Genomic DNA, 15,864 nt, shown 5'->3' on the forward strand with positions numbered 1-15,864 from the left:
GTCTAATGTCCATTGCTTGTGTTTCTTGGCCCAAGCAAGTGTCTTCTTATTATTGGTGTCCTTTAGTGAAAAAGGCTGATTACACAGTCTCCTCTGAACAGGAGATATGTTACTTGAACTCTGTGAAGCATTTATTTGGCCTGCAATTTCTGGTATCTCTAATGAACTTATCCTCTGCAGCGGAGGTAACTCTGGGTCTTCCATTCCTGTGGCGGTCCTCATGAGAGCCAGTTTCATCATAGCACTTGATGGTTTTTGCGACTGCACTTGAAGAAACTTTCAAAGTTCTTGACATTTTCCGTATTGACTGACCTTCATGTCTTAAAGTAATGATGGTCTGAGCTGTTCTTGCCATAATATGGACTTGGTCTTTTACCAAATAGGGCTATCTTCTGTATACCCCCCCTACCTTGTCACAACACAACTGATTGGCTCAAACGCATTAAGAAGGAAATAAATTCCACAAATTAACTTTTAAGAAGGCACACCTGTTAATTGAAATGCATTCCAGGTGACTACCTCATGAAGCTGGTTGAGAGAATACCAAGAGTGTGCAAAGCTGTCATCAAGGCAAAGGGTGGCTATTTGAAGAATCTCAAATCTCAAATATATTTATATTTGTTTAACACTTTTTTGGTTACTACTTGATTCCATATGTGTTATTTCATAGTTTTGATATCTTCACTATTATTCTACAATGTAGAAAATAGTAAAAATAAAGACAAACCCATGAATGAGTAGGTGTTCTAAAACTTTTGACCGGTAGTGTATACTGGTTGTTTGGGTGGGATTGGAATGTGGGGGGTCCGTGGGTGGCTTTTATTTTATTGGATTCCTCATGTCTTACTCAATGGTAGGAAGACGTTTGGTTCAAATCGGATACTGGGTACTATATTTATTGAATATTATGTGAATCCTAAAAATCAAAAAGGACAATTTGGGTGCAATCAATTAGCTTAATTTCAAACAAAATTTCAAACAAAATTATGTTTCAAGAATGATAATCTTATCTGTTTCTAACTGACAGAAACGATTTCAGAACAATCTGAGATGGTGGGTGTCATGGCTTGCTGAAATGACTGAAATGACTCCAATGTACATGTGTGAGAGAGGGTACCTTTTCTATCGTTTCATCCTGGGTGACGTCATACACCACACACACCACATTGGCCTGCATGAGGTTTTAAGAAATCATGGTTGGAATGCAAGTACTTTGTCATCAAATAAAGCACACAATCACACACTCTCCAAATCAAGTCAACCGATTATGAATTTGTAAGGTACAGCTGTGCAAGGCTCACTACAACACATTAAGTAATGAGGCAAGATCAACTGGTGGTCATCCACAGATGGTTCTCTTGTTCAGCTAGGTGTAGGGTGAAGTTGCTGATCTGGGGTCAGTTGCTGATCTAGGATCAGTTTAGCATTTCCCCCACTAATGGTTAAGGTTGGGGGAGGGGAAGCTGATCCTAGATCTGTAACTAGGGGAAACTTCACCCCTGAGCGTTCAGCTAAGGAAGAGGTGGGACAACACCGAGAACTAGCTTTACCTTGATAATCTCTTCTCTGAGGACCTCATCAGTCTGTTCCATTTCTGTAGGGCCAGAACAATGCACTCAATTTAATCAACTGATGAGGCAAAGGAATTAGCAAATAAGTCTGACAACACAGCAGACTGGCAAACATACAGTAAATTGAGAAATCACGTAACTAAACAAAAAGAAGAAGAAACTATACTATGGAACAAAGATACATTATATAAAGAATGATAGTAAAAAGCTCTAGAGTACTTTAAAATGAAATTCTAGGTAAAAAAGCAAACTCGGCTCCATCCTTCATTGAGGCAGATGGCTTGTTCAAAACAAAACCCTTTGATATTGCCAACCACTTTAATAACTTTTTTGTTGATAAGATTAGCAAATTTAAGCATGACATGCAAACAACAAATGCTGAGCCTTCATATTCATGCATAATGGACCAAAAAATGAAAGACCAGCACTGTAGTTTTGAGTTCCACAAAGTGGGTGTGGAAGAGGTGATCAAACGACCCGGTACTGACAACCTGGATGGTGAATTGCTGAGGTTTGTAGTGGAATACATTGTGACTCCTGTTTTCCACATCTTAAATTTAAGCCAAGAAGACAGTGTGTGCCTTCAGACATGGAGGGAGGCAAAGATCATTCCGCTACCCAAGAATAGCAGAGCACCTTTTAATGGTTCAAACAGCCAACCAATCAGCCTGTTACAAGTGCTCAGCAAACGTTTAAAAAAAAAAAAGTTTGATCAAATAAAGTTATTTTACAGAAAACAAATTAGTAACAGACTTTCAGCATGCTTATAGGGAAGGGCACTCAACATGCTCGGCACTGACACAAATAACAGATGATTGGCTGAAAGAAATTGATAGTGAGAAGATTGTGGGAGCTGTTTTGTTAGACTTCAGTGTCGCTTTTGATGGCATTGATCATAACCTATTGCTGAAAAAAATAGGTGTTATGGATTTGCATCCTCTGCCTTATTATGGATTGAGAGTTACCTATCTAATAGAACACAGAGGGTTTTCGTTAATGGAAGCCGCTCTCATGCAAATTCAGTTGAGTGTGGTGTACCGCAGGGCAGCCGGCTAGGGACATTATTGTTTTTTTTTGTTTTTACAAATGACCTTCCACTGACCTTGAATAAAGCCTGTGTGGCTGTGTACGCTGACGACTCAACAGTATACACGTTGGCTGCAACAGTAAAATAAATAACTGACACCCTTAACATAGAGCTCCAGTTAGTTTTAGAATGGGTAATTAAAAGTTTTGAGATTATGCCGCGGGATTTAGAGGTAATTTGTGGTTTAGTACGTTACCCTGCGTCACTGCTTCAGACCACCGCAAGGGGGAGTTAGAGCGCTGATTATGCTTTTGGGTCCCAATGCGCTAATGTGTCTCTACTTTAATGAATGCTGCCAATGAATGGGTGATATAAACCAAATAGAAACTGATAATTGTGCACGACTTCAAAATTGAATTTTAATTAACTGAATGATGAGGATGAAGAACAAGAGGGTGATTGAATTTAGAACAATAGTGTAAGAATTGGCCATTGTATTTACCCAAGTTCTCCCTCATCTCCGGGACCACCCGCCAGCTGATTTTTTTGTTGTTTGCCTGATGCAGGACTCTAGTGCGAGACTGACTGAAACATTCACACCTCCATTCATTTACAAAATGTTAGTCTAATAGTTTGGCTAGGTGTGAAAAATCCCCCAATTTGTGCCACAGCTTTAGACTACCGATAGATGCTGCGGTCAGTCAGAGTTGAGTCCTATTGAAGTGTAGCCTAATGGCCAAAAAAGGGCAAACTTGCAATGTATTCAAGGCTTAAGTACTCTAAAGTTGTACATTTCTAACTCAATATCACAGACCAGATTTGCCCAAACAAAAAATGCATCAACCCCTACAAATATATTCATTTATTATAATCCACATTATCATTCAAACAAAATTAGCTGTAGCGAGAGGAGAGAGACTGCATTATAATATAATTTATTTTGAACAAAAGCCAGGAATGAGTAAGTCACTCAGCCCTATACTTCTGTTCCTGCTTCTGTTTCCTATTGAGTGTTTGTTTAATATCCTACTGATTCTGTGATCACCAAGCTTCATGCAACCGCAAAATGTCGGATAAAGCAATTTCACAAATCCGTCTGTTTTTAAACTTTGCTATGCTGTATTAGAGGCTTTTAAAAAAAAGTCATTAGAACAGACTTTCTGATATTACTTAGAATTTATTTAATATTGTTTACACTGTTCCAAACTGGCACATAAATTATATTGTAATCTAACAGCACCTGTTTGTCATGCAGCAGTATCTCTTGCGCTTTTGACAATTATTTTACATGAGGCCTAATTCAAATGATATGCCTAAAATACATACAGTACCAGTCAAAAGTTTGGACACACCTACTCATTCCAGGGTTTTTCTTTATTTGTTCTATTTTCTACATTGTAGAATAATAGTGAAGCCATCAAAACTATGAAATAATACATATTGTAGTAACCAAAATAATAAATCAAAATATATTTTTTATTTTAGATTCTTCAAATAGCCACCCTTTGCCTTGACAGCTTTGCACACTCTTGGCATTCTCTCAACCAGCTTCATTAAGGTAGTAACCTGGAATGCATTTCAATTGTGGTAGAGTGGCTTCCGTCTGGCCACTCTACCATAAAGGCCTGATTGGTGGAGTGCTGCAGAGATGGGAGAACCTACCAGAAGAACAACCATCTCCACAGACGAACTCTGGAGCTCTGTCAGAGTGTCCATCGGGTTCTTGGTCACCTCTCTGACCAAGGCCCTTCTCCCCCGATTTAAGAAAGATGGAGGCCACTGTGTTCTTGGGGACCTTCAATGCTGCAGAAATGTTTTGGTACCCTTCCCCAGATCTGTGCCTTGACACAATCCTGTCTCGGAGCTCTACGGACAATTCCTTCAACCTCATGGCTTGGTTTTTGTTCTGACATGCACTGTCAACTGTGGGACATTATATAGATGGGTGTGTGCCTTTCCAAATCATGTCCAATCAATTCAATTTACCACAGGTGGACTCCAATCAAGTTGTAGAAACATCTCAAGGATGATCAATGGAAACAGGATGCACCTGAGCTCAATTTCGAGACTCATAGCAATGAAATAAGGTATTTCAGTTTTTTCAAAAAAATGGTTTTCGCTTTGTCATTATGGGGTATTGTGTGTAGATTGATGAAGACATGTTTTTATTTATTCAATTTTAGAATAAGACTTTAACGTAACAAAATGTGGAAAAAGTCAAGGGGTCTGAATACTTTCCGAATGCACTGTAAGTACGCAACAACGCTGTTGGCCAGGTATAAATGGTTAGGCAGTAGGGCTGAGCGATTAATTGCATTAGCGATAATATCGCGATTTGACTGAAGCGCGATTTTCTAATCGTCATAGCGTGCGCGATTGAGGTGGTCACGTGACGCGACTTTTCGTGCTGTCCAGCGCAATGGCCTCTTGCTCGGCGGAACAGTCAGAAACTGACACAGCTGATACTTTAATATCGAAGAGGAACAGCACGTCGGTGGTGTGGAACTATTTTGGTTTTAAAAAAGAAGATGCTGAGCAGCATCAGGTGTTGTGCAGAGCATGCCGTGCTCCGATTGCTACTTCACGGGGTAACACTACAAACCTGTTTCAGCACTTAAAAAAATACCACAAATCAATGCATGACAGTTGTATGACCAAAATGCCGAGCATCAGTGCGCGAGACAAGCCAAATACCTCAAGACAGGGATCACTGACAGAAATGTTCGAAGTGTCACTCCGTATGAACGTAATTCAAAACGGCATGGAGAAATCACTCGGACAATAACCGAGTTCATAGCCAAAGATATGATGCCTCTCAGCACGGTGACCAAGCCTGGGTTCATGGCATTAATACATACGCTTGATAAACGTTACAGTATACCCTCCCGCACATACTTCAGTCAGACTGCCATACCGGAGCTGTACAAAAAGTGCAAAGAGAAAGTCGCCGCGGAACTTAAAACGGTGGAGTTTTTTTGCTAGCACTACTGATATGTGGTCAAGCCGCACAGCTGAAAAGTACCAGAGTCTTAAAGTCCATTTTATTGATGAAGATTTCAACCTCCGAGCTCGCTGCCTACAAACTACCTACTTCCCAGACGATCACACAGGGGAAAATATTGCAGCCGGCCTGAGAGAAGGGCTTGTCAGCTGGGATCTCCACGAGGAGAATCACGTCTGCATCACGACGGACAACGCGTCGAATATGGTGCTTGCTGCGCGGCTTAATGAATGGACGAGGCTCCAATGTTTTGGCCACAGATTACATCTTGCCATTGGTGGTTATCGTGTGTGTGTGTGTGTGTGTGTGTGTGTGTGTGTGTGTGTGTGTGTGTGTGTGTGTTTGTGTGTGTGTGTGTGTGTGTGTGTGTGCGCGAGTGCGAGAGAGAGAGATGCGTCGATTAGTAAAGCTGAATATACAAATATATATAAATGATATTATATAAATCGGATGGGATTAAATAAATTCATACTTCCACTCCTTTTCTAATATGTAAATTCATTTTACTTGCTTATATCATATGTCTGTCTGTGGTGGAATGCCCACCTGCATTTTTTCTTTTCTTGTTTTTGTTTTTTACATGTTTTTTAGTGTTTATGAGAGAGAGAGAGAGAAAGAGAGAGAGAATTGACATGCAAATAAAGACCCTTTGAATTGAGAGAGAGAGAGAGGATGTGTTGTGGATGTGTGTATTTCAGAATTACAGCTAATTTGAGTGTGTAATAGTGAGAGCCTTGTATCAAAACTCAAATTGTGTGTAATACACTACTTTTTATTTCTTTTAGAAAATGCACTCAAAGATGACAGAGTGTCAAGGGCAACAGCACTGTGCAGGAAGCTGGTGGGGCACTTTTCCACAGTTGGAAGAAGAAAGCAGCCCTGACGGAGGCACAGAGAGAGCTCAAACTCCCTGAGCACAACCTCATAACGGAGTGCCCAACAAGATGGGGTTCTAAAGAAATGATGATTGCCAGAGTGCTTGAACAGGCCAAAGCCATTTCTCAGGTATTGTCTGGAGATCGATATGCACGCTCCCTTATCCCAACCTGGCAGGATATTGACGTGTTGGAGTCGATTCACAAGGCACTGCATCCTCTACTGGAGTTTACTGATGCTCTTTCTGGAGAGGAGTATGTAAGCATCTCCTACCTCAAGCCAGTTCTCCACCTTTTTGCCACATCAGTCCTGGCTGAAGATGCTGAGGACACTGACCTGACTAAATCAATAAAAACCAAAGTCCTAGCATACCTCAATAACAAATATGGAGACCCAAACATCCAGGAGCTTTTGGATGTTGCCTGTTTCCCTGGACCCTAGGTTCAAAATACAGTACATCAGTACAGACAACATCCCCTGCTATCAAGACTCGTCTGAAGACAGAGATAGTAGACTTGGCACAACGTACATATCATTGGGTAAATAATTATGTATTTCACAAAAACAAAAATTTTCTGTAAAATCTAACTGGAAAACTAATGGCTGTTGTTTTCATCTAATAGGAGAAGAGGTCTCGTACTGAAACTGTTCAGATGCCTCAAAGTGCACAGTCCTTGGGGGAAAAGACGAAGAGGTCTCTTGGCAGTTTTTCAAGACCAGTTCAGCCTCTCCTTCTTTGCCTGTAAATCTTGAAGATGTCGCAGAGGCAGAGATAAACAATTACCTGATGACTCCTACCATTGATGGAGAAGATGATCCATTGGCTTGGTGGAGGGTGCACAAGATCAGCTACCCACAGTTGTGCACCATGGCACGCAAGTATCTTTGTGTACCTGCTACAAAGCGCTCCCTCAGAGCGTCTTTTTAGCACAGGAGGGAATATTGTGACTTGCACTCGCTCATCCTTGAAGCCAGAAAAAGTCAATATTCTGGTTTTCTTAGCAAAAAACCTGTGAGCCACTGAGAACAGAACTGTTGGATAAGTATGGCTGGCAGTGCCATACTCGTAGTGAACTTTAGTCTGTGTGGTGTGTTATTGTTGTGTACTTGAGATAAGTGAGGCTCATCTATTTTATATTATAATATTCAAAATAAAAAAATAGTTTGTCTAAATTAAAAGTGCATTTCTCATTTTTTATTTATAACTTTATTTACTTTGATTTTACAAAATATTTTCAAAGCAAATTCCTTGTTTCAGTTGTGTGAAATGTTACTGACTTGGGAGCAGTAAGATACATACAATTTAAAATTATTTTTTCTTAAGACTGTACCTTTTGCACACAGTGTTTACAAAGTTCATGCCTTTGTTTAAATTATTTAAATGCACAGTGGCAAAGCCACAGATGTTTCTGTAATGAGCAGTTCAATAAAAATGTCATTTATTTCCAAGTCATACATGTTTGAATTTAATTCTAACAAATAGACCCAGCCTATGGGAAAGAACATTTCACACTAAATGTATATACTATTGTGTTGGTCATATTTAAATCATTCATTATGTTTTGTAGGGGAAAAAGGATAAATAAATTAAATCGCATATTAAATCGCAATCGCAATATTGGGGGCAAAAAATCGCAATTAGATTATTTTCCAAAATCGTTCAGCCTTATTAGGCAGCCTTTCCAAGAAATTGGAATACAAAAGAAGCCATCCACCCTTGATGGGCTATCAGCAGGACAATATACTTTTGCAGAGTTTAGGGACTTTAAATGTATTAACGGATGTTTGCGAGGCATGTCACTTTACCCATCTCTTTGCATAGCCCACCTGGATGGATCCATAACGAATTACTATGGGAATATATACCACTAAATGACAGAAATATAGGAATAAAGTAGACTAATGTAATTGAAGGTAACAAATAGTTGCTTACTGAAACACCCAAAGTCATCCAATTGTTATAATAGGATTTGAAGCAATAGCCTACCCGCGTGTGGTCAACTATTTCAGCACCGTTTTGCGCTGCTTTGAGTCAAGCATGGGGACTGGTCTTGATAAATTAATCAGATTTTTCTTTTCACTGAATCTCCGTTTGGATATTGGTTAGCCTACAATTAGGCTGTGGAAATGTTAGGATTATTTTGCTCTTCACTCGCAGTCGCTTAGTAGCCTAGGCCTGCTCCCGACCGGTCACATTGTACAGCGCCATATTTTCCTAGCGGAATTCCTGAGGCCTACATAGGCTACTGTAAAATGCATTTGAGTTTTTCTTGGAATTAAGCTACATTTCTAAGAGTATAAACAGCACAACAAATACAAGAATAATTTACAAACAAATTATAATCAATCCTATATAGTCTGTTCTAACAAAAAAAGGTTTTAAAGTCTAGTACAGAAAATATTAAAAAAAAAGTCAAATACATTTGTGAATTTAATTGCTTTAGCCGACATATTGCGGTTTATTCATTGTTTAATTATTCAAGGCTCCCTTTGTTATTTTGTTTTATAACTAAAATTGACCGTATTTAAAGAAATAGATGACTTGTATGCTGTGTGATGACATGCACGAATGAATGATTGATTTACTGTATATTGAAGTAGGCCTTTATGCCAATAAGTAAGTTACACTAAAACAGCTACAGTAAACAGGACTCTTAAGCCTACAGCTCCATGTTATTTCAATAACTTAATTTCAATAAAAACCTTGAACCCACCTGTCCTGAATGTACCGAAATATGTGTATTTTACACTCTAGCAGTAGGCCTACATTAAGATAAATATCATAAAAGGCAAAAACTTACTGAGCATTTCATCCTCAAAGCGCCATGAAGGTCTGCTGCGCGGCATGCATTTAACAGCCTACCAATAGCTGTCAGTCTAATAAATCAATTTAATATACACAATCACAAAGAAATCAATTCATATTTTGTTTAGGAAGGTCATAAAAAAAACATGATACTAACACAATTTATTTCAAAAGAATAGAATAGCATATTTTAAGACATTTCTCTGTGCTATAGTAGCTGAGGCTATGGTTGCTTCATGTCAACAAATGTATTAACTTGTTATGCTCTTTCAGATAGGGTATAGCAATCAGAACGTCTGGCCTGCATGGACCTCTGTAGGATTATTTGGGAAAGTCAGCAAGTGCCAACAAGATTCATAGTCTCCCGAGTGGCGCAGTGGTCTGGTGCCACTAGAGATCCTGGTTCGAATCCAGGCTCTGTCGTAGCCGGCCGCGACCGGGAGACCCATGGGGCAGCGCATAATTGGCCCAGCGTCGTCCAGGGTAGGGGAGGGAATGGCAGGGATGTAGCTCAGTTGGTAGCAACGCCAGGGTTGTGGGTTCATTTCCCACGGGGGGCCAGTATGAAAAATAAAAATAATGTATGCACTCACTAACTGTAAGTCGCTCTGGATAAGCGCATCTGCTAAATGACTAAAAATGTAATAAAAAAAATGTAAAAATAAAGACGCCCTCAAAGATGCCCTCTGGTGGTTTCAACAAGCATTAACAGCAACAATGGCTGACAGTAAAATACTATGACGTCATGCACTGTAACATGCTGTACCATACTGCTGCAGTATGATGCAACTTTTAAATGAGGAACCACTGTAGCAATAGGCTGGTGCTAAATACAGTATCTCAAAAACAAAAAGCATCACTCAATGCTAACCCTCGTTTAGATCTATTATTGAATAATGTGGCTATTGAGCAAGTTGAGAAGACTAAACTGCTGGGTGTAACCCTAGATAGCAAGCTGTCTTGGTCAAAACATATCGACTCAATGGTTGCTCAAATGGGAAGAGGTCTGTCTATGATAGGGTGTTGCTCTACCTTCTTGACATCTCAGTCGACCAGACAGGTCCTACAGGCCCTAGTTTTGTCGTACCTGGACTACTGCCTAGCTGTGTGGTCAGGTAAATTGCAGTTGGTCCAGAACAAAGCAGCACGTACCGCACTTAGATGTACACAGAGGGAAAATATCAGTCTCTTCTGGCTCAAAGTTGAGGAGAGATTTACTGCATCACGATTGGTCTTTGTTCGAGGTATTGAGTGTTGAAGGTACCGAACTGTCTGTTCAAGCAGTTGGCACACAGTTTGGACACTCATCGGTACAACACAACACATGCCACCAGAGGGCTCTTCACAGTCCCCAGGTCCAGAACAGAGGCTGGGAAATGCACAGTACTACATGGAACTCTCTGCCACCCCAGGTAACTCAAGCTAGCAATAAAACCAGTTTAAAAAACGTATAAAAATAACACCTTACTGCACAAAGGGGACTGTGACGAGACAGCCATTTTATATATATTGTATTGTAATTTGCACTGTTTTATGTATTAGACCTAGATAGTGTGTATGTACTGATATGTAGGCTATGTGTGGCGTTTTAAATGTATGTATTTCAGTCCTTGACCAATAATGTTCTGTACTATGTAATGTTTCATGTGGACCCCAGGAAGAGTGGCTGACACCAAATAACCAGGTGATAACAGTTACAGCACCACATCAGCAGCAGCACTGAATTGGACTGATAAGCAAGCAATTACACTTCATCATCCATTATGTTAGCCTGCAGACAAAGACAGCTAGGGAGCTTATTTTGGGTTTTATTTGGTCTTTATAAAGAGAGTTAGATGCACAGGCACATACAGACAGACTACAGCAAGAGAGTGAGTGGTGGGTTCATTGTATTAGGCCACTGAGTGAGCAGTGCCTCACCTGAGTAGTCCACTATGTGCGTGGGCACCTTCTCTGGGGTGACATCGGCAGGGATGGTGATCTCCTCTGCTCGGAGGGGCACCTGAAGGGGACGACACAGATTCAACGGTCTGACAGAGGGATTCCATTAACATTTAATTAGCCTGGAACTGACAGGCTTAAATTAGCTTCATAGTCAGAGTATGAAGACACTGCACCATCTGAGACTGACTAGGAAATGTCCTCCATTTTTGGGGGGATGAGGTAAGGGACGTGACATATTATGAGTACAATATGACAAGAGTGCTTATAAATGCAAAGTAAGCAGGATGGGAATATTGTACCAGTGGAGGTTTATTTTCATAAACAATCCCACTTTCAGTTTATGAGCCACCCTCTGTGTGTGCTGTGGTTTGGAGAGCAGACAAAGTGTGTGTAAACACTGAATGTACCAAGTCAATGAGAATACTGCTTTTGTACGATGTAGTAGTAGCCAGTGGATACATATGATTTATAAATAAGCTGACTGTTTAATCATCAATGTAGTGTTTGCAGTCAGTGGGTATAATTTGATAGACTTGTCAGCACTGTAGACAACCTGAGAAATAAACCAGTGGGATTGTCATAGCTACACTTACGTGCTCAGGAAACTCCTCCCCAACCAATGACATGATGAGTGATGTTTTCCCCACCTTGGCTGTTGACAGCGGGGTGAAAAGAGGGAAGAGAAATTATTGAAAATGGAGTCTAAAAGAATAGTATTTCTGGACTGCAAAAACACACTACACCTTGAGTTTGAGGTCATACCCTCAGGTAAACAGATCACTTTCTCCATCTTATAAGTAAACAGAGCTGGATTACATGGGGGGCTAATACTGTATCTAAACTATAACTAGTCCCGTGTAGCTCAGTTGGTAGAGCATGGCGCTTGCAACGCCAGGGTTGTGGGTTCGTTTCCCACGGGGGGCCAGTATAAAAAATTATAATTATGCACTCACTAAACTGTAAGTCGCTCTGGATAAGAGCGTCTGCTAAAATGTAAGGCCCAAGTCTAAATTTGTCTAGGTTTAATGAAGAAGTGTGACTTGAGGTTTATCTTCAATGCAAATTAGCTTATTATAATTTTATATATTTGATTAACCACAGAGTACAGCCTGATAAGGGTTCTCTCTGACATTATTATGTTGAGCTTCCACATCCTGGACACAATACAATAGGATCAGTGTTCACAGTGGTGTAAAGTACTTAAGTAAAAATACTTTAAAGTACTACTTAAGTCGTTTTGGGGGTATCTGTACTTTACTATTTCTATTTTTGACAACTTTTACTTTTACTCCACTACATTCCTAAAGAATTTATGTACTTTTTACTCCCATACATTTTCCCCTGACACCAAAAAGTACTTGGTACATTTCAGACAAAATTATGGACAAAATTATGGTCCAATTCATGCACCTATCAATAATAACGCATTGTCATCCCTACTGCCTCTGATCTGGCGGACTCACTAAACTGCGCGTGTAAGCAAGCAAACTGCGCTTGTAAATTATGTCTGAGGGTTGGAGTGTGCCAGTCAGTCAGAAAAAGAAAATAAAAAAAACATTTTGCACTCTGGTTTGCTTAATATAAGGAATTTGAATGTATAGCATTTACTTGTACTTTTTTACTTTTACTCAAGTATGACAACCGAGTTCCTTTTTGCACCACTGTACTTAAGTACATTTAAAACAAGATACTTTTAGACGTTTACTCAAGTAGTATTTTACTGGGTGACTTTTACACGAGTCATTTTCTGTTAAGGTATCTTTACTTTTATTCAAGTATGACAATTGAGTAATTCTTCAACCACTGAGTTCATGAATAGGTCTGTGGGAATACCTTAGGCCTATTCAAAGAGAGGGGCAAGCAAAGTAGCTACAATTAGCTACAAAGTTACAATACAACTGGGTGATTCTCATGAAACCAGTTTTAACCATGGCAGTAACTAAATGATTTAGAAAACCATGATGCATCTGAAAAAAATCAACGACTATTCTGAAGACTAAGATGCACAGTTTCTTATTTTTAAATACATTTGATAATTTCGCCTGAATGGTTTTACATTTTCACCCCAAATTATGATTGCCAAAATGTGTCCGGATAAAATTCTCGGGTCATTTTATACTCTTTTACTTTAGAAAAACGTAACTTATTAGAATTAAACAAAATATGTGTGTGTAGTTTGTCAATAAATCATAAAATAATATAATATAATAATAATATGCCATTTAGCAGACGCTTTTATCCAAAGCGACTTACAGTCATGCGTGCATACATTTTTGTGTATTGGTGGTCCCGGGGATCGAACCCACTACCTTGGCGTTACAAGCGCCGTGCTCTACCAGCTGAGCTACAGAGGACCACAATTGTATACTAGTTGAAGTTTACATTAAATTATATACATACACTACATTACCAAAAGTATGTGGTCACCTGCTCGTCAAACATCTAATTCCAAAATCATGGGCATTAATATTGAGTTGGTCCCCCCTTTGCTGCTATAACAGCCTCCACTCTTCTGGGAAGACTTTCCACTAAATGTTGGTACATTGCTGTTGGGATTTGCTTCCATTCAGCCACAAGAGCATTAGTGAGGTCGGGCACTGATGTTGGGCGATTAGGTATGGCTCGCGGTCGGCGTTCCAATTAATCCCAAAGGTGTTCGATGGGGTTGAGGTCAGGGCTCTGTGCAGGCCAGTCAAGTTCTTCCACACCGATCTCGACAAACCATTTCTGTATGGACCTCGCTTTGTGCACGGGGGCATTGTCATGCTGAAACAGGAAAGGGCCTTCCCCAAACTGTTGCCACAAAGTTGGAAGCACAGAATCGTCTAGAATGTCATTGTATGTTGTAATGTTAAGATTTCCCTTCATTGGAACTAAGGGGCCCAGAACGAACCATGAAAAACAGCCCCCAGACCATTATTCCTCCTCCACTAAACTTTACAGTTGGCACTATGCATTCGGGCAGGTAGCGTTCTCCTGGCATCCGCCAAACCCAGATTTGTCCGTTGGACTGCCAAATGATGACGCATGATTCATCACTCCAGAGAACGCATTTCCACTGCTCCAGAGTCCAATTGGTGGCGAGCTTTACACCACCCCAGCCAATGCTTGGCATTGCGCATGGTGATCTTAGGCTTGTGTGCGGCCATGGAAACCCATTTCATGAAGCTCCCGACGAACAGTTATTGTGCTGACGTTGCTTCCTGAGGCAGTTTGGAACTTGGTAGTGAGTGTTGCAACCGCGCTTCAGCACTCAGCGATCCCGTTCTGTGAGCTTTTGTGGCCTACCACTTTGCGGCATTTCCACTTCACAATAACAGCACATAAGTTGTCCAGGGCAGCTCTAGCAGGGCAGAAATTTTTACAAACTGACTTGTTGGAAAGGTGGCATCCTATGACGGTGCCATGATGGTCTTGTAGCCCATTCCAGCCTTGTGTAGGTCTACAATCTTGTCCCTGACATCCTTGGAGAGCTCTTTGGTCTTGGCCATGGTGGAGAGTTTGGAATCTGATTGATTGATTGCTTCTGTGGACAGGTGTATTTTATACAGGTAACAAGCCGAGATTAGGAGCACTCCCTTTAAGAGTGTGCTCCTAATCTCAGCTCGTTACCTGTATAAAAGACACCTGGGAGCCAGAAATCTTTCTGATTGAGAGGGGGTCAAATACTTATTTCCCTCATTAAAATGCAAATCAATTTATAAAATTTTTTAGATGCGTTTTTCTGGATTTATTTGTCGTTATTCTGTCTCTCACTGTTCAAATAAACCTACCATTAAAATGATAGACTGATCATTTCTTTGTCAGTGGGCAAATGTACAAAATCAGCAGGGGATCAAATACTTTTTTCCCTCACTGTATACATATGCTAAATTAAGGGGTATTTTAGTCAATTGCATTAAGATCAGTGATTGTAGTATTATGCAAGTCATTTGGGATTAACAAATGACACAGTTTGATGATGTATTGGATTAATTAATCTTTAACAGAGCTCAGTACAGTTCTTCAATGGCAAATTATGCAACACTCATTGCCGAAACATGCATTCTCATCTCCGAAACCTGGTTATCATTACCATAACGCACCAATATTTAGGAAATATTACAAGATTCAGCAAAGGTTGTGTTGCGGTAATGAGAAATGACTAAATATTTAATTTTGACATATATTTATTTCAGTGTTGTTTAACTCAGGCATTTTCATTAGGTGAGCAATGTTAAAAAATATTAGAAATACATTTGTTTATAACTTTTTGGGACTATTGCTGTAATGATAGGGTGTTAGGTGTCGCGACAAAAAATGGACACTATGTTTTCTCTAAAATGTCAATAATGTGGTCGCCAAAATGCATAAATCATTTCAAAACAATGTGGCAGTTGTTAACCATGTCTTAAAATCCCAATACTGTACATTATGATATTAACACCATATGAGCCCAAATGTAAAGCAAGTGCCGTGCTAAGAACGTTCAAATCTGTGGGACAGCCTTTTTTGTGAAACCTGCGAAATCGGTGTGTTTATATTTGCTCTTTGTGATGGGTATTCCTCAACCTGTCAGAGTAAGATCGATGTGATATTGTATCGCCAAGAAGTATAGGAAAGTCCTGAGGGTGTTTCAGGGTCATCGGACGTCTTTTGA

The 15,864-nt window shown here is 40.0% G+C and overlaps 1 protein-coding gene across 1 annotated transcript in view; it reads right to left on the reverse strand.

The window, feature by feature from the left end:
- Nucleotides 1-15,864, reverse strand: part of LOC121547212 (mitochondrial Rho GTPase 2-like) — a 63,523-nt gene that overhangs the window by 41,465 nt on the left and 6,194 nt on the right. The window contains exons 2-5 of the mRNA XM_041858366.2: nt 11,819-11,877; nt 11,202-11,283; nt 1,551-1,594; nt 1,118-1,171 (exon numbers count right to left, since the gene is read on the reverse strand). Of these exons, the coding sequence (XP_041714300.1) occupies nt 1,118-1,171; nt 1,551-1,594; nt 11,202-11,283; nt 11,819-11,877 (239 nt within the window). The remainder of the gene's footprint in view (nt 1-1,117; nt 1,172-1,550; nt 1,595-11,201; nt 11,284-11,818; nt 11,878-15,864) is intronic.

Source organism: Coregonus clupeaformis, chromosome 31 (assembly GCF_020615455.1).
Source record: "Coregonus clupeaformis isolate EN_2021a chromosome 31, ASM2061545v1, whole genome shotgun sequence".
Classification (NCBI taxonomy): Eukaryota; Metazoa; Chordata; class Actinopteri; order Salmoniformes; family Salmonidae; genus Coregonus; species Coregonus clupeaformis.